The sequence below is a fragment of the Bolinopsis microptera genome, chromosome 13, assembly GCF_026151205.1.
Source record: "Bolinopsis microptera isolate Bmic1 chromosome 13, MBARI_Bmic_1.0, whole genome shotgun sequence".
Lineage (NCBI taxonomy): Eukaryota > Metazoa > Ctenophora > Tentaculata > Lobata > Bolinopsidae > Bolinopsis > Bolinopsis microptera.
The window spans coordinates 13730699-13755003 of NC_087084.1; the positions used below are offsets into that span (position 1 = coordinate 13730699).

The 24305-nt window shown below is 38.8% G+C and overlaps 1 protein-coding gene across 1 annotated transcript in view; it reads right to left on the reverse strand.

Moving 5' to 3' along the window:
* The window catches only part of LOC134824718 (probable ubiquitin carboxyl-terminal hydrolase FAF-X), an 85290-nt gene that overhangs the window by 38528 nt on the left and 22457 nt on the right, over positions 1-24305 (reverse strand). Inside the window, exons 13-16 of the mRNA XM_063836695.1 lie at positions 9959-10072; positions 9384-9487; positions 2317-2420; positions 1959-2072 (exon numbers count right to left, since the gene is read on the reverse strand). Of these exons, the coding sequence (XP_063692765.1) occupies positions 1959-2072; positions 2317-2420; positions 9384-9487; positions 9959-10072 (436 nt within the window). The remainder of the gene's footprint in view (positions 1-1958; positions 2073-2316; positions 2421-9383; positions 9488-9958; positions 10073-24305) is intronic.

The window sequence follows — 24305 nt, forward strand, 5'->3', positions numbered from 1 at the left end:
AACACGTACCATCTGAAGATGATAAAACACGTACCATGTGAAGATGATAAAACACGTACCATGTGAAGATGATAAAACACGTACCATCTTAAGATGATAAAACACGTACCATCTTAAGATGATAAAACACGTACCATCTGAAGATGATAAAACACGTACCATCTTAAGATGATAAAACACGTACCATCTGAAGATGATAAAACACGTACCATCTGAAGATGATAAAACACGTACCATGTGAAGATGATAAAACACGTACCATCTGAAGATGATAAAACACGTACCATCTGAAGATGATAAAACACGTACCATCTGAAGATGATAAAACACGTACCATCTGAAGACGATAAAACACGTACCATCTGAAGATGATAAAACACGTACCATCTGAAATGATAAAACACGTACCATCTGAAGATGATAAAACACGTACCATCTGAAGATGATAAAACACGTACCATCTTAAGATGATAAAACACGTACCATCTGAAGATGATAAAACACGTACCATCTTAAGATGATAAAACACGTACCATCTGAAGATGATAAAACACGTACCATCTGAAGATGATAAAACACGTACCATCTGAAGATGATAAAACACGTACCATCTTAAGATGATAAAACACGTACCATCTGAAGATGATAAAACACGTACCATCTTAAGATGATAAAACACGTACCATCTGAAGATGATAAAACACGTACCATCTGAAGATGATAAAACACGTACCATCTGAAGATGATAAAACACGTACCATCTGAAGATGATAAAACACGTACCATGTGAAGATGATAAAACACGTACCATCTGAAGATGATAAAACACGTACCATCTGAAGATGATAAAACACGTACCATCTGAAGATGATAAAACACGTACCATCTGAAGATGATAAAACACGTACCATCTGAAGATGATAAAACACGTACCATGTGAAGATGATAAAACACGTACCATGTGAAGATGATAAAACACGTACCATGTGAAGATGATAAAACACGTACCATCTTAAGATGATAAAACACGTACCATCTGAAGAGGATAAAACACGTACCATCTGAAGATGATAAAACACGTACCATCTGAAGATGATAAAACACGTACCATCTGAAGATGATAAAACACGTACCATCTGAAGATGATAAAACACGTACCATCTGAAGATGATAAAACACGTACCATCTGAAGATGATAAAACACGTACCATCTGAAGATGATAAAACACGTACCATCTGAAGATGATAAAACACGTACCATCTGAAGATGATAAAACACGTACCATCTGAAGATGATAAAACACGTACCATCTGAAGATGATAAAACACGTACCATCTGAAGATGATAAAACACGTACCATCTGAAGATGATAAAACACGTACCATGTGAAGATGATAAAACACGTACCATCTGAAGATGATAAAACACGTACCATCTGAAGATGATAAAACACGTACCATCTGAAGATGATAAAACACGTACCATCTGAAGATGATAAAACACGTACCATCTGAAGATGATAAAACACGTACCATGTGAAGATGATAAAACACGTACCATGTGAAGATGATAAAACACGTACCATCTGAAGATGATAAAACACGTACCATCTGAAGATGATAAAACACGTACCATCTGAAGATGATAAAACACGTACCATCTGAAGATGATAAAACACGTACCATCTGAAGATGATAAAACACGTACCATCTGAAGATGATAAAACACGTACCATGTGAAGATGATAAAACACGTACCATGTGAAGATGATAAAACACGTACCATGTGAAGAGGATAAAACACGTACCATCTGAAGATGATAAAACACGTACCATCTGAAGATGATAAAACACGTACCATCTGAAGATGATAAAACACGTACCATGTGAAGATGATAAAACACGTACCATGTGAAGATGATAAAACACGTACCATGTGAAGAGGATAAAACACGTACCATCTGAAGATGATGTCCATGTCGGAAGGATATATTCTGTGAGTAGTCAAGTGTTTCCAGAGTTGCATAGCATGGGTAAGTGACAAATAACAGTTGGCGTGTTTCAATGTGAACCTGTTTAAATGTGTTAGATAATTAGATAATTAGATAATTAGATAATCAGCCAATTAAACAATTCTATAATTATAAAGACTTTAACAGTCAATTCAAATCAAATTTCGAATAAACTTTATTTGAAATTTCCAAGAGATTTCTCAGTGTTATCACGAGTTACTGTAAATGATCGATAAATTATAAAGTTTTCATTGCTTAAAACATTAATAATAATAAATTTAGATATTCAATTAATCGACTCCACCTGATGAACTCCAGCCGTTCGTTAAGCTCGTCAACGTGGGAATAGCATCTAGTAGAAAGTACTTCAGTCGGCTTACAAGTCTCAATATCCGGCAATTTCTTCGTCTGGAGAAACATTTAAAATTAGTCTCAAATTGAAATTAGTCTCAAATTGCTGGATAAGCAACCACGCAATGATGATGTTTGATGTTCTGAATAAAAATACGGCGTGTCTCAAGGCAGTATCATAGGACTTGTACAATATGTTTAATAAGTTTAATATGTAAACTGTAAAGTAATATGTAACATAGGGAGGGGGGTGACATGTCCGCCTATGTCCGCCAATGTCCGCCTATGTCCTGCCAGTGCTGGGTTTTCACCTTCTGAAACCCAGCACTGACAGGCCTTCCCCTAATTTTGTTCATGTTTCATGCTACCCTGATCATTATTAGCCGAAAATATTTGTTCGGTTTTCGAAGTCCGCACCTACCCTTCGATATACGATTTTGGACTCGAGATCGAGGGTTCCCCCCTTGTAATGCGATCTCGGAAATACCCCTTAAAACAGGGTCTACAGGGTGAACCACAAAAAATTTGACTTTTAAAAAAATTATCACCCGCCTCATTAGACAATTTTAACAAAATTTAGCAAAATTTAGCAAAATTTAACAAAATTTTGCTGTCCACTTTTGTCCGCCTATGCCCGCCTATGCCCGGTCCTGTCCTGTTCTTTTTGGATTCTATGAGACAAGCGGACATATACGGACGTTTCACCCCCAAGAAAATAATTATGTAAGATATGTAATGTGTCTCAAGTCAGTATAATGTGACCATCTCACCTGGTCCAGGTAGAACTCTATGTCAGTATAATGTGACCATATCACCTGGTCCAGGTAGAACTCTATGTCAGTATAATGTGACCATATCACCTGGTCCAGGTAGAACTCTATGTCAGTATAATGTGACCATCTCACCTGGTCCAGGTAGAACTCTATGTCAGTATAATGTGACCATATCACCTGGTCCAGGTAGAACTCTATGTCAGTATAATGTGACCATCTCACCTGGTCCAGGTAGAACTCTATGTCAGTATAATGTGACCATATCACCTGGTCCAGGTAGAACTCTATGTCAGTATAATGTGACCATCTCACCTGGTCCAGGTAGAACTCTATGTCAGTATAATGTGACCATCTCACCTGGTCCAGGTAGAACTCTATGTCAGTATAATGTGACCATATCACCTGGTCCAGGTAGAACTCTATGTCAGTATAATGTGACCATCTCACCTGGTCCAGGTAGAACTCTATGTCAGTATAATGTGACCATCTCACCTGGTCCAGGTAGAACTCTATGTCAGTATAATGTGACCATCTCACCTGGTCCAGGTAGAAGCACTCTATGTCAGTATAATGTGACCATCTCACCTGGTCCAGGTAGAACTCTATGTCAGTATAATGTGACCATCTCACCTGGTCCAGGTAGAACTCTATGTCAGTATAATGTGACCATCTCACCTGGTCCAGGTAGAACTCTATGTCAGTATAATGTGACCATCTCACCTGGTCCAGGTAGAACTCTATGTCAGTATAATGTGACCATCTCACCTGGTCCAGGTAGAACTCTATGTCAGTATAATGTGACCATCTCACCTGGTCCAGGTAGAACTCTATGTCAGTATAATGTGACCATCTCACCTGGTCCAGGTAGAACTCTATGTCAGTATAATGTGACCATCTCACCTGGTCCAGGTAGAACTCTATGTCAGTATAATGTGACCATCTCACCTGGTCCAGGTAGAACTCTATGTCAGTATAATGTGACCATCTCACCTGGTCCAGGTAGAACTCTATGTCAGTATAATGTGACCATCTCACCTGGTCCAGGTAGAACTCTATGTCAGTATAATGTGACCATCTCACCTGGTCCAGGTAGAACTCTATGTCAGTATAATGACCATCTCACCTGGTCCAGGTAGAACTCTATGTCAGTATAATGTGACCATCTCACCTGGTCCAGGTAGAACTCTATGTCAGTATAATGTGACCATCTCACCTGGTCCAGGTAGAACTCTATGTCAGTATAATGTGACCATCTCACCTGGTCCAGGTAGAACTCTATGTCAGTATAATGTGACCATCTCACCTGGTCCAGGTAGAACTCTATGTCAGTATAATGTGACCATCTCACCTGGTCCAGGTAGAACTCTATGTCAGTATAATGTGACCATCTCACCTGGTCCAGGTAGAACTCTATGTCAGTATAATGTGACCATCTCACCTGGTCCAGGTAGAACTCTATGTCAGTATAATGTGACCATCTCACCTGGTCCAGGTAGAACTCTATGTCAGTATAATGTGACCATATCACCTGGTCCAGGTAGAACTCTATGTCAGTATAATGTGACCATCTCACCTGGTCCAGGTAGAACTCTATGTCAGTATAATGTGACCATCTCACCTGGTCCAGGTAGAACTCTATGTCAGTATAATGTGACCATCTCACCTGGTCCAGGTAGAACTCTATGTCAGTATAATGTGACCATCTCACCTGGTCCAGGTAGAACTCTATGTCAGTATAATGTGACCATCTCACCTGGTCCAGGTAGAACTCTATGTCAGTATAATGTGACCATCTCACCTGGTCCAGGTAGAACTCTATGTCAGTATAATGTGACCATCTCACCTGGTCCAGGTAGAACTCTATGTCAGTATAATGTGACCATATCACCTGGTCCAGGTAGAACTCTATGTCAGTATAATGTGACCATATCACCTGGTCCAGGTAGAACTCTATGTCAGTATAATGTGACCATCTCACCTGGTCCAGGTAGAACTCTATGTCAGTATAATGTGACCATCTCACCTGGTCCAGGTAGAACTCTATGTCAGTATAATGTGACCATCTCACCTGGTCCAGGTAGAACTCTATGTCAGTATAATGTGACCATCTCACCTGGTCCAGGTAGAACTCTATGTCAGTATAATGTGACCATCTCACCTGGTCCAGGTAGAACTCTATGTCAGTATAATGTGACCATCTCACCTGGTCCAGGTAGAACTCTATGTCAGTATAATGTGACCATATCACCTGGTCCAGGTAGAACTCTATGTCAGTATAATGTGACCATCTCACCTGGTCCAGGTAGAACTCTATGTCAGTATAATGTGACCATCTCACCTGGTCCAGGTAGAACTCTATGTCAGTATAATGTGACCATATCACCTGGTCCAGGTAGAACTCTATGTCAGTATAATGTGACCATCTCACCTGGTCCAGGTAGAACTCTATGTCAGTATAATGTGACCATCTCACCTGGTCCAGGTAGAACTCTATGTCAGTATAATGTGACCATCTCACCTGGTCCAGGTAGAACTCTATGTCAGTATAATGTGACCATCTCACCTGGTCCAGGTAGAACTCTATGTCAGTATAATGTGACCATCTCACCTGGTCCAGGTAGAACTCTATGTCAGTATAATGTGACCATCTCACCTGGTCCAGGTAGAACTCTATGTCAGTATAATGTGACCATCTCACCTGGTCCAGGTAGAACTCTATGTCAGTATAATGTGACCATCTCACCTGGTCCAGGTAGAACTCTATGTCAGTATAATGTGACCATCTCACCTGGTCCAGGTAGAACTCTATGTCAGTATAATGTGACCATCTCACCTGGTCCAGGTAGAACTCTATGTCAGTATAATGTGACCATCTCACCTGGTCCAGGTAGAACTCTATGTCAGTATAATGTGACCATCTCACCTGGTCCAGGTAGAACTCTATGTCAGTATAATGTGACCATCTCACCTGGTCCAGGTAGAACTCTATGTCAGTATAATGTGACCATCTCACCTGGTCCAGGTAGAACTCTATGTCAGTATAATGTGACCATCTCACCTGGTCCAGGTAGAACTCTATGTCAGTATAATGTGACCATCTCACCTGGTCCAGGTAGAACTCTATGTCAGTATAATGTGACCATCTCACCTGGTCCAGGTAGAACTCTATGTCAGTATAATGTGACCATCTCACCTGGTCCAGGTAGAACTCTATGTCAGTATAATGTGACCATCTCACCTGGTCCAGGTAGAACTCTATGTCAGTATAATGTGACCATCTCACCTGGTCCAGGTAGAACTCTATGTCAGTATAATGTGACCATCTCACCTGGTCCAGGTAGAACTCTATGTCAGTATAATGTGACCATCTCACCTGGTCCAGGTAGAACTCTATGTCAGTATAATGTGACCATCTCACCTGGTCCAGGTAGAACTCTATGTCAGTATAATGTGACCATCTCACCTGGTCCAGGTAGAACTCTATGTCAGTATAATGTGACCATCTCACCTGGTCCAGGTAGAACTCTATGTCAGTATAATGTGACCATCTCACCTGGTCCAGGTAGAACTCTATGTCAGTATAATGTGACCATCTCACCTGGTCCAGGTAGAACTCTATGTCAGTATAATGTGACCATCTCACCTGGTCCAGGTAGAACTCTATGTCAGTATAATGTGACCATCTCACCTGGTCCAGGTAGAACTCTATGTCAGTATAATGTGACCATCTCACCTGGTCCAGGTAGAACTCTATGTCAGTATAATGTGACCATCTCACCTGGTCCAGGTAGAACTCTATGTCAGTATAATGTGACCATCTCACCTGGTCCAGGTAGAACTCTATGTCAGTATAATGTGACCATATCACCTGGTCCAGGTAGAACTCTATGTCAGTATAATGGGACCACTCCCCTGGCCGGGTAAACTCTATGAGTATAATTGACCATCTCACCGGGTCCAGGTAAACTCTATGCGGTATAATGTGACCATCTCCCCTGGTCCGGGAGAACTCAAATGTCAGTATAATGTGACCATATCACCGGGTCCGGTAAACTCAGTCATATAATGGACCACTCACCGGTCCGGGTAAACTCTTTTCAGTATAATGTGACCACTCACCTGGTCCAGGAAACTCTATGCAGTTTTAATGTGACCATATCCCCGGGGGTCCATAGAACTCTATGTCGAAATGTGACCAATCCCCGGGGTCCAGGAGAACTCTATTCGTAAAAGGACCAATCACCTGGTCCGGGTAAAAACTTTTGTCAGTATAAGTGACCATACACCGGGTCCAGGAAACCTATGTCAGTATAATTGACCATATCACCGGGTCCAGGAAACTCATTCAGTATAATGGTCCACCACCTGTCCGTAGAACCTTTTCAGTAAAGGACCATCTCACCTGGTCCAGGTAGAACTCTATGTCAGTATAATGTGACCATCTCACCTGGTCCAGGTAGAACTCTATGTCAGTATAATGTGACCATCTCACCTGGTCCAGGTAGAACTCTATGTCAGTATAATGTGACCATCTCACCTGGTCCAGGTAGAACTCTATGTCAGTATAATGTGACCATCTCACCTGGTCCAGGTAGAACTCTATGTCAGTATAATGTGACCATCTCACCTGGTCCAGGTAGAACTCTATGTCAGTATAATGTGACCATCTCACCTGGTCCAGGTAGAACTCTATGTCAGTATAATGTGACCATATCACCTGGTCCAGGTAGAACTCTATGTCAGTATAATGTGACCATCTCACCTGGTCCAGGTAGAACTCTATGTCAGTATAATGTGACCATCTCACCTGGTCCAGGTAGAACTCTATGTCAGTATAATGTGACCATCTCACCTGGTCCAGGTAGAACTCTATGTCAGTATAATGTGACCATCTCACCTGGTCCAGGTAGAACTCTATGTCAGTATAATGTGACCATCTCACCTGGTCCAGGTAGAACTCTATGTCAGTATAATGTGACCATCTCACCTGGTCCAGGTAGAACTCTATGTCAGTATAATGTGACCATCTCACCTGGTCCAGGTAGAACTCTATGTCAGTATAATGTGACCATCTCACCTGGTCCAGGTAGAACTCTATGTCAGTATAATGTGACCATCTCACCTGGTCCAGGTAGAACTCTATGTCAGTATAATGTGACCATCTCACCTGGTCCAGGTAGAACTCTATGTCAGTATAATGTGACCATCTCACCTGGTCCAGGTAGAACTCTATGTCAGTATAATGTGACCATCTCACCTGGTCCAGGTAGAACTCTATGTCAGTATAATGTGACCATCTCACCTGGTCCAGGTAGAACTCTATGTCAGTATAATGTGACCATCTCACCTGGTCCAGGTAGAACTCTATGTCAGTATAATGTGACCATCTCACCTGGTCCAGGTAGAACTCTATGTCAGTATAATGTGACCATCTCACCTGGTCCAGGTAGAACTCTATGTCAGTATAATGTGACCATCTCACCTGGTCCAGGTAGAACTCTATGTCAGTATAATGTGACCATATCACCTGGTCCAGGTAGAACTCTATGTCAGTATAATGTGACCATCTCACCTGGTCCAGGTAGAACTCTATGTCAGTATAATGTGACCATCTCACCTGGTCCAGGTAGAACTCTATGTCAGTATAATGTGACCATCTCACCTGGTCCAGGTAGAACTCTATGTCAGTATAATGTGACCATCTCACCTGGTCCAGGTAGAACTCTATGTCAGTATAATGTGACCATATCACCTGGTCCAGGTAGAACTCTATGTCAGTATAATGTGACCATATCACCTGGTCCAGGTAGAACTCTATGTCAGTATAATGTGACCATCTCACCTGGTCCAGGTAGAACTCTATGTCAGTATAATGTGACCATATCACCTGGTCCAGGTAGAACTCTATGTCAGTATAATGTGACCATATCACCTGGTCCAGGTAGAACTCTATGTCAGTATAATGTGACCATATCACCTGGTCCAGGTAGAACTCTATGTCAGTATAATGTGACCATCTCACCTGGTCCAGGTAGAACTCTATGTCAGTATAATGTGACCATATCACCTGGTCCAGGTAGAACTCTATGTCAGTATAATGTGACCATATCACCTGGTCCAGGTAGAACTCTATGTCAGTATAATGTGACCATCTCACCTGGTCCAGGTAGAACTCTATGTCAGTATAATGTGACCATATCACCTGGTCCAGGTAGAACTCTATGTCAGTATAATGTGACCATCTCACCTGGTCCAGGTAGAACTCTATGTCGTTGATGACAAGCTGGATGAGGGTGTTATCTCGCTCTAGTTGCTTCATCTTGTGAACATAGCCGTATCCGTGGTGAGATTCTGTAATTAATGGAGATGTGAACATGTAATTATTCGACTAATCAGATAATAAGGTCCGACTTAAGCGAGCTGAGTGGAATTGAGCACAAAAACTATTATTATCATCAAGTTGAATATTGGTACCAGACGGGGTACTTAATCATTAATATAATAATAACCAATATAATACAATATCCTATCAAAAATTTAAGTTTTCGCGATATTTGTCAATTGAGGTTTAAATTCCGTCGTTAAGTGCTGATCTACACAGTGTGGCATTTTCCTATTAAGCGTGCAGTGCCCTTGTGAGGGATTATTACTATTTTTATTATATTTGTTAAGATTAAATTTGGTCATTACATCCACCCGGACACCATCTCGGCCCGGTTTACAATCACAATCAATCAATCGAAATTAATCAACATATAACTAATCAGGGATAATTATAAGGACTAATTAGGGGTAATAAAATGGTATGGTATAGGTACTGACCAGAGTAAAGTTTACACATCTCTCGGAGATGCTTCAGAGAAGCAACCACGCAATGATGGTGTCGGATGTTCTGAATACACTTCTCAATCCAATACAGCCTCTGTTTGTCCTTATCTGATATAAGATTAAAGGAATTATTGTAATTATAATTATAATCAAATTTACGCAGCAATATGATTAAAATAGTAAATAATTTAGATATGCTTCGATCTGCTGTGCAGGACATTCAAATCAGTCGAAAAATGTTAATATAAGATTAAAGGATAAATATTCATTACATTAATCAACACTATAACTCTATAATTCGAAATTGTCTGTCCATCTAGCTACAGTCAAGAAATATGGGACTTACCAACCACATTAACCTGAGGCCTGAGGGGTTTATTCACATATTATTACGTAAGAGGAGACGAGCAAAACGAAGAGCCAAAAAGAATCCAGAGAATGATGAGTTTAAGACTAGTCATTTTGAAAAGTGTGTTGACGCAGAAATCACCATCAATCGAGCTAGGGATAGCTACTATATTATGATAAACAGCTCAGTTCTTGCAAAGGAGACTCAAAAGGGACCTATCAAGTCATAAATAAACTTTTATATAAAGAATATGGCACCAAAAATTGCCAAATGGTGAAGATATCGAAGTTGCTGACAAACTCAAGACTTTCTTTGACAAAAAAGTAAAAACCATTTACTCTAATATTGAGATTTGAGAAGGAAATTCAAAACACTTCCATAAACGGTCAAGGTACCAAAGACTCTACTTCGATCTAAGAGAAGTACGAAGACGAAGTTCCAGACTAGATGATGACTTTTTTTTGTTGAAAGTTCCTCCTGCTCCTCACTTCAGACGAACAGATGATTGCTGCATTTATGTTTTGTGGACCAAAAATTTGGAATGAACTACCCTACTCAGTGAGATCATTATCATATTATGTAGAATGTTTTAAAAATGCCCTGGCCCTAAAGACGTTTTATTTCCATCTAGCTTTTAATAATATTCCTAATATTGGTCCATAAAATCTGTACAGGTTTATTATAATATTATGATAAAAGGAATGATTTTCATTTTACAGTTTTAAGCATGCCTAATTTGAAATCGAACGTCCCTGATAGAAGATCATACGATGTATTTTATTCACAATTGTTTACACTATGTAATGTAAATACGAATTTAGAAGGATTTATTAAAGATGTGAAATCTCTTAAAATTGAATTATTCAGAAAAATCAGAATTCTTAAATAAATACATATGTAATGTTAAAAGTTCATAGAGGCTAAATATCCGTGTACACATAAGTTTTATGAGGTTTTAACAACTAACATTTTTATTTAATTGCCCTTTTCTGTAACATTTCTTTCTGTAAAATTAAAATTTTGAAAATTTGTTTTGATGAAGGAGCAAATTTGATATTTTACGCTTCTGAGTCATTCTCCAAATGTCGTATGTTTGGTTGTTATTTTGTTATTGTTATATTATGTTTATATTTGTTTTGATTTATTATTATATTTGTTCTTTTGTTGTATCTTTGCATTAGTAATGTAATTTTGGTATTCAGTAATGTTTTAAATGTTTAGTAAATTTTGTTTTCGTAACTATGTTTATTCAGAACGTTACAGAAGGAATTGATTTAATGTAGTTGGAGGAGTCCTAACTCTCCTCACGTCCGAAAATGGAGTTTCTCTTGTATCAAACATGAATCACATTCTTGCTTATCATTTGATCCTGACTTATGATAACATTTATTTTTGGCAACTTTCCGATGAGTTGCAATTTCGTCTCTTGAGGGGCTCTGAAAGGAAATACAACTTGATATTGTGAAGACCTATTGGATATCTTAAGGCAGACTGGCGGTTTTTCAGGTATAATTGTGAAGTTTTACAGTTTAAGTTTTACAGTTTAATTTTTCATTCAATGATGGCATTATGCCCGTCTTCAGACTATTGTCTATTAGTAATGCACAAATTAGTCACATTTACATAAACTTTAGAACGTCTGTAGGGATATCATGGAAATCAGAGCGGTGATCTTATCTGTGATATGTCACATGATACTATCAGAATCAGCTGATCCGAAAAAGAAGACGACAGAACACATTGGATGCTACAAACGTAACAGCTCAACGTTTGGATGGGAGGATTCAAGCGTCCTGATTAATGTTAACTTTACAACTGATGTGTATCGGGAATGTCAAAAAAAAGCAAGAGTGCAAGGTTCGTCAAACGTTAACATATATTTTTATTGTTTCGAATGAAGGTTAATTATAACATTCATTAGATAGTTCCGATGATCAGATCGAGCCAAATTTTATAGAATTGTGTTTGGCCATTAAAATTACGTTATTCCTGAAACAATGAGAGTTGTAGTTTCAAAGAGCTTCTCCCCCCCCCCCCCCCCCCCCCCCCCCCTTGGATCCGACTTACTCGACTTCGGCTCCAATGTCCTAGCAGATTTGTCTCTCAATCTGTCTATCCAGCATGAGCTTGTTTATCTCCTTGCTGTTGTCAAGCCCTGTGTCCCTCCACAAGATGTCTACGTAGGTGAGGTGTGGACTTCCCCTACGACGATGTCCGTGAAGAGGAAGCTGATGGGTCAAGAGCTCGTCATGTCCAGCGAGATGACCAGCTAGCCTCATTCTCCGCTCAGCTATCTTATCAGTTGCTCTAATGAGGTGTCCATCCGCTCTGACCAGTCTATGTTAAGTGCCATTTTCGTATAACATCCATATAATATAATGTATTATTATATTATATATATATGTATACGCTTCGCGAGGGTTTGGCTGAGAGTCCATGAATCAGAGCCACATAGAAGGACTCGGCTGTAGCCAGGAAGAGTCGTACCTTGACGCATACCAGACTTCCATATCATCTTCATCATGCCCGATTAATAAATTTTAACCTGTTTCAGAACACCATGTAGCTCAGTTTGAGTTCGACGAACATCAACAACTATCGATCAGGTGCAGACCTAAAACCAAAATCCACATATATGAAGCTCTGCTCTTCGATCTTACTCCCGAATGCTCAGGTAGGTTAATAAACATATTATTATTATAGCTATAAAAACAGTGTTACTGAGTTACGAATTCCTGTGCGTGATTTTTGTTTAATGAGGAGGTTTTCATTATCTTTCTCTAAAAGTAGAATTATACGCTCACTATCGCTCATTCATCTAACGATTCAGGTAAAGTAGTTGAAAACGTTACAACGTCAATTTACAACATGTGTTCCGCTGCGGAACAGTGTCAAATATACGACCTTATAGAAGCAGACTACAATGTTGCAGATGGCTGTTATTACGAAAGGCTGAATATCACTTTTGGTTGTATGTACGACAGACAAATACTGATGATTATTCCCCAATTGAAGTCGTTGGATTTTTTAGCAGCATGTACTCATCTTTTGTCGGTAGTAGTATTTGCATATTTATTCGGTGCAATAAGGAGGATGAGGAGACCACAAACCCACCAGCCGCAACTGGTGGCACCTACCCACCACCCGCAACCGGTGTCACCTACTCACCAGCTGCAACCAGTGGCACCTACCCACCAGCCGCAACTGTTGGAGCTAGGATGTCTACCTTATCTGACCACTCACCGCCAAGTTACAATGATGTTACTGACCTCCCACGGCTCACACCGCCAAGTTACAATGATGTCACCACAAGTGGTGGAGGAACTACTCTACCAATGACGGCTGGTTTGCAAAAACATCCTCATCAGTAAACAAGATCAACTAGTGTTGACCCAGTTAAATAGATGACTTACCTCATCAAATTGGAGGTGATAAAAACAGTTACGGAGTACGGACTAACGGACTTAATTAAATACTGTACTAACAACATAATAAGTTAATGTTTTATTATTATTAAGCTAATATTAATATTAAGTTATTATTAATAATTAACAAGCACCATGAGAGTAGATGTAGTTGAGTATTTTGATGTGAGTTGAGAGTGCTAGATCTATAATCTCAGTGCTGCTGTCTCGGCCTGTTATCAGTATCCACAGCACTTGGAGCACTCCTTCCTTATCGTCCTCTGCCAGTCTGACATTTGTTTAACAAAATTTGTTAACAAACTCGACGTGTTGCATCAGAAAGTGCAAATTGAAATAATATTTATTAGAAACAGTACATCAAATAACGGAGTAGTTCGCTGTTTATTAGTCTCATGATTGAAATACCGATATCTGGATATTATCCGGTTGGAAGAGACAAGGACACGTGAAACAAGGAAGTTAGGAGTAAGGGCAAATTTTTTCTTTTTTTCGGCGTCAACGCCATCTTCAGGCTCAAATTATTTGTTATATAGTAGTGTTGAAAGTATTAAAACTTTTAATACTTTCAACACTACTATATAACAAATAATTTGAGCCTGAAGATGGCGTTGACGCCGAAAAAAAGAAAAAATTTGCCCTTACTCCTAACTTCCTTGTTTCACTTGTCCTTGTCTCTTCCAACCGGATAATATCCAGATATCAGAAACAGTACCAATAGTAGATAAAATGAGGGCTCCCGTTCATCACCTTTACAATATCGTGGATCTATTCTAATTGTGTAAATTAAAATTTGCGATATTATGCACTATCGAAATAAAAATTTTAAAAGGATCAAAATCCCTGTCTTTATAGCAACTCATTGCAGAACACAAGTCAGAAAGATTTAATACCATGACAAATCCAAAGGTCATGTGCTCGTATGGTCGAGTTATGATCATTATTCAGTTTGGAAAGAGAAAACACAACCATGTTCTCAAGTATTATTCCTTGAAATATACATAGTTATTTTTGATGACACATTATTTTACTATTGAATTTCATTGCATTGATTTAAATAAATTACATTATTATCTTGAGACTTTAACCCCCATACCAAACCTTTGCAACATCACATCTCCGGCCCCAAATTATAATTAAAAGTCCATCATTTCGGCCAGGCTTATCTCTGTAAAGAGGTCTGACATTCTGCGCCAAATAACACAAACTTGTTTATAATTACCTAACGTCAAGGATTAGAAAGTGAGAGATGAGAAAGTGAGATTCCAAAATTGATCACTTGTACAATCTCACATCTATTCACAATTGTTTAGACTATGTGATGTAAAGTTCATAGAGGCTAAACATCCGTGTACATATAAGTTTGGGAGGTTTTAATATCTAACATTTTTATTTAATTGCACTTTTCTGTAACATTTATTTCTGTAAAAATATTTTTTTCCGTTAAATTAAAATTTTGAAAATTTGTTTTGATGAAGGAGCAAATTTGTTATTTTACGCTTCTGAGTCATTCTTCAAAAATCGTATGTTTTGTTGTTATTTTGTTATTTTGCTATTAAATGTTATATTATGTTGATATTTGTTTTGATTTATTACTATTTTTTCTTTTGTTGTATCTTTGCATTAGTATGTAATATAATATTGGTGTTTAGTAAATTTTGTTTTCGTAACTATGTTTATTCAGAATGTTTATTCAGAATCACATTCTTGCTTCTTATTTGATCCTGACATATGGTTAGATTTATTTTAGGCAACTTTCCAATGAGTTGCAATTTCGTCTCTTAAGGGGCTCTGAAAGGAAATAAAACTTGACATTGTGAAGACCTATTGGATATCTTAAGCCTGCCAGTATAGTTGTGAAGTTTTAAAGTTCAAAATTAAATAACTTAAAATCTTTTAGATGTTAATTTTTCATTCAATGATGGCATTATGCCAGTCTTCGGACTATTGTATATTAGTAATGCACAAATCAGTCACCTAAACATGAATTTTAGAGCGTCTGTAGGGATTTCATGGAAATCAGAGCAGCGATCTTATCTGTGATATGTCACATGGTTCTATCAAAATCAGCTGATCCGAAGAAGAAGACGACAGAATATATCGGATGTTACAAACATAACATCACAACGTTTAGATGGGAGAATACAAGCGTCGAGATTAATGTTAACTTTACAACCGATCGCGATGTATATCAGGAATGTCAAAGCAAAGCAAGAGTGCAAAGTTCGTCGAACATTTACACATGATATTTTATTTTATTTATAGATTTATTCGCTTTTTCGTTCAATCATGTGTTTGATTACCTTACAAGCTTACACTCTACCACTGTGTGATTTTCTACAGTAATACCCCGATTTAGGGGTAAAATCCGCGATAAATCGGGGTTTTGATGTTGTTGATTGTTGAGCCCTATTTGGGGGAAGGAAATGCCCCCCCCCCCCCCGGCACCCTTATTCCTTAAGAACTCATTTTCGGATCATCTCTGCCCGATTAATAAATTTTTAACCTGTTTCAGAACACCATGTAGCTCAGTTTGAGTTCGAAGAAAAGCAACAACTATCGATCAGGTGCAAACCTGAAACCAAGATCCACATATATGAAGCTCTGCTCTTCGATCTTATTCCCGAATGCTCTGGTAGGTTAATAAACATATTATTATTATAATTATAAACAGTGTTACGGAGTTACGAATTCCTGTACGTTATTTGTGTTTAATGAGGAGGTCTTCATTATCTTTGACTAAAAGTAGAATTATATGCTCATTATTACTCATTCATTTAACGATCCAGGTAAAGAAATTGAAAACGTTACAACGTCAATTTACAACATGTGTTCCGCTGCGGAACAGTGTCAAATATACGACCGTATACAAGCAGACTACAATGTTGCAGATGGCTGTTATTACGAAAGGCTGAATATTACTTTTGGTTGTATGTACGACAGATTGATCAAGTTAACTAGATTGACCAGAAGTTCTGATGATAGCGAATATCATTTATTTTTAGCTATATTTTTAACCTTTTTATTTGGTTTTCTTGGGTTGTTTTGTTGGTTCTGGATATACTGTATATGCTGGAAGGGCTGTTATAAGGGCAGGGAGGACAGGGAGGCCACCAACTCACCAACCACAATCAGTGGTACATACTCACCACCTGCAACCGGTGGCACCTACCCTCCAGCCGCAACCAAGGGTCGATTGAATCCTCGGCCACGGCCTCATCGAGGAATATCGATTTCCTCGGCCCCATTACCTGCAACCGGAGGTACCCACTCATCACCTGCAACCGGAGGTACCCACTCATCACCTGCAACCGGAAGTACCCACTCATCACCTGCAACCGGAGGTACCCACTCATCACCTGCAACCGGAGGTACCCACTCAGCACCTGCAACTGGAGGTACCCACCCATCACCTGCAACCGGAGGTACCCACTCATCACCTGCAACCGGAGGTACCCACTCATCACCTGCAACTGGAAGTTCCTACCCACCAGCCGCAACCAGTGGCACTTACCCACCTGCCGCAACCGGTGTCACCTACTCACCAGCTGCAACCAGTGGCACCTACCCACCAGCCGCAACTGTTGGAGCTAGGATGTCTACCTTATCTGACCACTCACCGCCAAGTTACAATGATGTTACTGACCTCCCACGGCTCCCACCGCCAAGTTACAATGATGTCACCACAAGTGGTGGAGAAACTACTCTACCAATGACGGCTGGTTTGCAAAAACCTCCTCATCAGTAAACAAGATCAACTAGTGTTGACCCAGTTAAATAGATGACTTACCTCACCAAATTGGAGGTGATAGAAAACAGTTACGGAGTACGGACTAACGGACTTAATTAAATACTGTACTAACAACATAAAATTTAATTTTTTATTATTATTAAGCTAATATTAATATTAAGTTATTATTGATAATTAACAAGCACCATGAGAGTAGATGTAGTTGAGTATTTTGATGTGAGTTGAGAGTGCTAGATCTATAATCTCAGTGCTGCTGTCTCGGCCTGTTATCAGTATCCACAGCACTTGGAGCACCTTGTCAGAGATTACTCCTTCCTTATCGTCCTCTGCCAGTCTGACATTTGTTTCACAAAATTTGTACACAAACTCGACGTGTTGCATCAGAAAGTGCAAATTGAAATAATATTTATTGGAAACAGTACAAATAATAGATAAAATGAAGGCTCCCGTTCATCACCTTTACAATATCGTGGATCTATTCTTAATGTGTAAATTAAAATTTGCTATATTATGCACTGTCGAAATAAAGATTTTAAAAGGATAAGAATCCCTGTTTTTATATTAACTCTCTCATTGCAGAACACAAGTCAGAAATATTTAATACCATGACAAATCCAAAGGTCATGTGTTCGTATGGTCGAGTTATGATCATTATTCAGTTTGGAAAGAGAAATTGTAATCAAGGTACGTAACCAAATGATACACAACCATGTTCTCAAGTATTATTCTCTGCAACATATTATATAGTTATTTTTGATGACACATTATTTGACTATTAAATTTCATTGCATTGATTTAACTGTCCGCTAAATAAATTACATTATTATCTTGAGACTTTAACCCCCATATCAAACCTTTGCAACATCACATCTCCGGCCCCAAATTATAATTAAATGTCCATAATTTCCGCCAGGCTTATCTCTGTTTAGAGGTCTGACATTCTGCGCCAAATAAAATAAACTTGTTTATAATTACCTAACGTCAAGGATTAGAAAGTGAGGGATGAAAAAGTGAGATTCCAAAATGTATCGCTTACAATCTCACATCTATTCACAATTGCTTAGACTATGTAATGTAAATACGAATTTAGAAGGATTTATTAAAGATGTGAAATCTATTAAAATTAAATCATTGTATCAAAATTTTAATAATGATGTCTTAAATAAATATGTTAAAAAGTTCATAGAGGCTAAACATCCGTGTACATATAAGTTTTGGGAGGTTTTAAAAACTAACATTTTTATCTAATTGCCCTTTTCTGTAACATTTCTTTCTGTAAAAATATTTTTTTCTGTAAAATTAAAATTTTGAAAATTTGTTTTGATGAAGGAGCAAATTTGATATTTTACGCTTCTGAGTCATTCTTCAAATATCGTATGTTTTGTTGTTATTTTGTTATTTTGCTATTATGTTATATATGTTGATATTTGTTGATTTATTATTATTTGTTCTTTTGTTGTATCTTTGCATTAGTATGTAATATAATTTTGGTGTTTAGTAAATTTTGTTTTCGTAGCTATGTTTATTCAGGACGTTACAGAAGGAATTGATTTAATGTAGTTGGAGGAGTCCTAACTCTCCTCACGTCTGAAAATGGCGTTTCCCTTGTATCAAAAATGAATCACATTCTTGCTTCTCATTTGATCCTGACTTATGATTAGATTTATTTTAGGCAACTTTCCAATGAGTTGCAATTTCGTCTATTACGGGGCTCTGAAAGGAAATAAAACTTGACATCGTTAAGCCTGCCAGTATAGTTGTGAAGTTTTAAAGTTTAAAATTAAATAACTTAAAATCTTTTAGATGTTAATTTTTTCATTCAATGATGGCATTATGCCAGTCTTCAGACTATTGTCTATTAGTAATGCACAAATTAGTCACATTAACATAAACTTTAGAACGTCTGTAGGGATATCATGGAAATCAGAGCGGTGATCTTATCTGTGATATGTCACATGATACTATCAGAATCAGCTGATCCAAAAAAGAAGACGACAGAACACATTGGATGCTACAAACGTAACAGCACAACGTTTGGATGGGAGGATTTAAGCGTCCTGATTAATGTTAACTTTACAACTGATGTGTATCGGGAATGTCAAAAAAAAGCAAGAGTGCAAGGTTCGTCAAAAGTTAACACATATTTTTATTGTTTCGAATGAAGGTTAATTATAACATTCATTAGATAGTTCCGATGATCAGATCGAGCCAAATTTTATAGAATTGTGTTTGGCCATTCAAATTACGTTTGTCCTGAAACAATGAGAGTTGTAGCTTCTCAGAGCTTCTCGCCCCCCCCCCCCCCCCCCCCCCCCCCCCTAGGATCCGACTTACTCGACTTCGGCTTCAATGTCCAAGCAGATTGTCTGTCCAGCATGAGCTTGTTTATCTCCTTGCTGTCGTAAAGCCCTGTGTCCCTCCACAAGATGTCTACATAGGTGAGGTGTGGACTTCCCCTACGACTATGTCCGTGAAGAGGAAGCTGATGGGTCAAGAGCTCGTCATGTCCGGCGAGATGACCAGCTAGCCTCATTTTCCGCTCAGCTATCTTATCAGTTGCTCTAATGAGGTGTCCATCCGCTCTGACCAGTCTATGTTAAGTGCCATTTTCGTATAACATCCATATAATATAATGTATCATTATATTATATTATATATGTATACGCTTCGCGAGGGTCTGGCTGAGAGTCCATGTATCAGAGCCATATAGAAGGACTCGGCTGTAGCCAAGAAGAGTCGTACCTTGACGCATACCAGACTTCCATATCATCTTCATCTGGTGGCAGCCCGCCCAAGCCTTAGCTGACCCTTAAGACTTTGAGAACTCATTTTTGGAGCATCTCTGCCCGATTAATAAATTTTAACCTGTTTCAGAACACCATGTAGCTCAGTTTGAGTTCGACGAACATCAACAACTATCGATCAGGTGCAGACCTAAAACCAAGATCCACATATATGAAGCTCTGCTCTTCGATCTTACTCCCGAATGCTCTGGTAGGTTAATAAACATATTATTATTATAGTTATAAACAGAGTTACTGAGTTACGAATTCCTGTCCGTGATTTTTGTTTAATGAGGAGGTCTTCATTATCTTTCTCTAAAAGTATAATTATACACTCATTATCGCTCAGTCATCTAACAATTCAGGTAAAGAAATTGAAAATGTTACGAAATCAATTTACAACATGTGTTCCGCTGCGGAACAGTGTCAAATATACGACCTTACAGAAACAGACTACAATGTTGCAGATGGCTGTTACTACGAAAGGCTGAATATTACTTTTGGTTGTATGAACGATAGATTGATCAAGTTAACTAGATTGACCAGAAATACTGATGATACAAATCCATTTATATTACATTTTGTTATAATATTAGGAACGTGCGGTCCTTTTTTGGCGGTATTATGTTGTATTTGCACAATTTATTGGTGCAATAGGGAGGATGAGGAGGTATGTTGTGGATGCTGTTATTGGTGCAATATAGGTAGGATGAGGAGGTATGTTGTGGAGGTATGTTGTGAATGCACATGTTATTGGTGCAATAAGGATCAGGAGGACACCAACTCAACAGCTGCAACCAGTGGCACCTGGAGCACCAACTCATATCCATTACCTGCAACCGGTGGTACCTACCCATCACCTGCAACCGGAGGTACTTATTCATCACCTGCAACCGGTAGCACATATCCACCTACCGCAACCGGTGGAATCTACCAACCACACGGAACCGTTGGAGCTAGGATATCTACCTTATCTGACCACTCTCCGCCAAGTTACAATGATGTCACCGATCTCCAACGGCTCCCACCGCCAAGTTACAATGATGTCACCACAAGTGGTGGAGAAACTACTCTACCAATGACGGCTGGTTTGCAAAAACATCCTCATCAGTAAACAAGATCAACTAGTGTTGACCCAGTTAAATAGATGACTTACCTCACCAAATTGAAGGTGATAGAAAACAGTTACGGAGTACGGACTAACGGACTTAATTAAATACTGTACTAACAACATAATAAGTTAATGTTTTATTATTATTAAGCTAATATTAATATTAAGTTATTATCAATAATTAACAAGCACCATGAGAGTAGATATAGTTGAGTATTTTGATGTGAGTTGAGAGTGCTAGATCTATAATCTCAGTGCTGCTGTCTCGGCCTGTTATCAGTATCCACAGCACTTGGAGCACTTTGTCAGAGATTACTCCTTCCTTATTGTCCTCTGCCAGTCTGACATTTGTTTTAAAAAATTTGTACACAAACTCGACGTGTTGCATCAGAAAGTGCAAATTGAAATAATATTTATTGGAAACAGTACAAATAGTAGATAAAATGAAGGCTCCCGTTCTTTACAATATCGTGGATCTATTCTAATTGTGTAAATTAAAATTTGCTATATTATGCACTGTCGAAATAAAGATTTTAAAAGGATCAAAATCCCTGTCTTTATAGCAACTCATTGCAGAACACAAGTCAGAAAGATTTAATACCATGACAAATCCAAAGGTCATGACGTGTTTGTATGGTCAAGTTATGATCAATATTCAGTTTGGAAAGAGAAATTGTAATCAAGGTACGTAACTAAATATTACACAACCATGTTCTCAAGTATTATTCTCTGCAACATACATAGTTATAATTTTTGATGACACATTATTTGACTATTGAATTTCATTGCATTGATTTAACTGTCCGCTTAATAAATTACATTATTATCTTGAGACTTTAACCCCCATACCAAACCTTTGCAACATCACATCTCCGGCCCCAAATTATAATTAAATGTCCATAATTTCCGCCAGGCTTATCTCTGTTTAGAGGTCTGACATTCTGCGCCAAATAAAATAAACTTGTTTATAATTACCTAACGTCAAGGATTAGAAAGTGATGGATGAAAAAGTGAGATTCCAAAATGTATCGCTTACAATCTCACATCTATTCACAATTGCTTAGACTATGTAATGTAAATACGAATTTAGAAGGATTTATTAAAGATGTGAAATCTATTAAAATTAAATCATTGTATCAGAATTTTAATAATGATGTCTTAGATAAATATGTTAAAAAGTTCATCTAGAGTAGGAACCGACCGGAAATCCGGCTGAATCCGGATCCGGCCGGATATCCGGCTTCAAAATCCGGTTCCGGCTCCGGCTCCGGCTGGAAAAAAATTTGCCGGATTTTTGCCGGATTTCAGGTTTTTTTACCGAAAAAGAAATCTAAAAAAATCAAAAAAAAATTTCGGCTAATAATAAACAGGGTAGCCTGAACCGTGGAAAAAAGTGGTTTTCAGAAAAACTTAGAAAAAATTTTGACTTAGAAAATTTCGGTCCGAGTCGTTCTCGAGACGTACCTCCTGTATCGATAGCTCCCGCTTCCGAGCTCATGTTGCTAAGGGGAGGCCTGCCTTCCAGAGATCGAATTACCGGGGGAAACCTCGAGTCCAGAATTATGTATCGAGGGGTAGGTGCGGACTTCGAAAAACCGAAAAAATATGTTCGGCTAATAATGAACAGGGTAGCCTGAATCGTGGAAAAAAGTGGTTTTCAGAAAAACTTAGAAAAAATTTTGACTTAGAAAATTTCGGTCCGAGTCGTTCTCGAGACGTACCTCCTTTATCGGGAGCTCCCGCTTCCGAGCTCATGTTGCTAAGGGGAGGCCTGCCTTCCGAGATCGAATTACCGGGGGAAACCTCGAGTCCAGAATTATGTATCGAGGGGTAGGTGCGGACTAAGAAAAACCGAATAAATATTTTCGGCCACCTCCCTGGGCTAGCCCCCGGCTATAAGCGCAACCTTGGCAGTATTAAATTAGAGGAAAACTGAACCTTATTACGAACAGTAGCTCTAGTACTGATATATGCTTGCATGCGAATCAGGGTACAGTTGTGCTTCTGATTGTGACGAAATATGAAGGTCACGTGTTCAGGGTAGCTACCGGCTACGTAATTAGCTCATTACTGCAATCACGTGACTCAGCTCTAGACGCCAGACGGTGATTAGTACTGTACTAGACAGTGCCTGCTTGCGAACAACCCTATTAAGCACCGCTCGTTGTAAGTCACGTGATACAATGATACTCAGACCTGCATGACGAAAAGGGAATTCGCACAAACGCGCTCAATCAGGGGTCTGGCAGCATATGCCAATTAGATATCATTTCTGATAATTACTCGTCTAGTGTCGTGACTCGTGTCTACTCTTGTTATATTTTGTCTGCTACGTACTGCTTGTGTAAACAATGTCTAGTACTAGTAGTAAATCTAAAACATCGTCCGTCTGGTTGTTCTACTCAGAAGAAAATGGGACCCCTTATGCAAGCTGCAAGAAGTGCTCGATAAAGATTAAGCGTGGAAATACTATTAAGAAATTTTAATGAACTTGCTGCATGCCTATCATAATTATGACTTTTATTTGGTTGAAAATTGAACTTAGCTAAAAATTAATCGAAAATATAGGTCGGGCGCGAAAACTGTTAGTTAGACACTATTTTATTGTGTAATTCCACATGATAATGACAAAAGTATAAAAAATAAGAATATAAATTAAAATTTTCCGGCAAGATCCGGCAAAATCCGGCAAGATCCGGCTGCCTTATATTTGACTCTGAAACCACCGGTTCCGGTCCGGCAAAATCCGGCTTGCCGGATTTGAGATTGAAATCCGGCAAGATCCGGTCCGGCAGCCAAAACCCCAATCCGGTCGGTTCCTAATCTAGAGGCTAAACATCCGTGTACATATAAGTTTTGGGAGGTTTTAAAAACTAACATTTTTATCTAATTGCCCTTTTCTGTAACATTTCTTTCTGTAAAAAT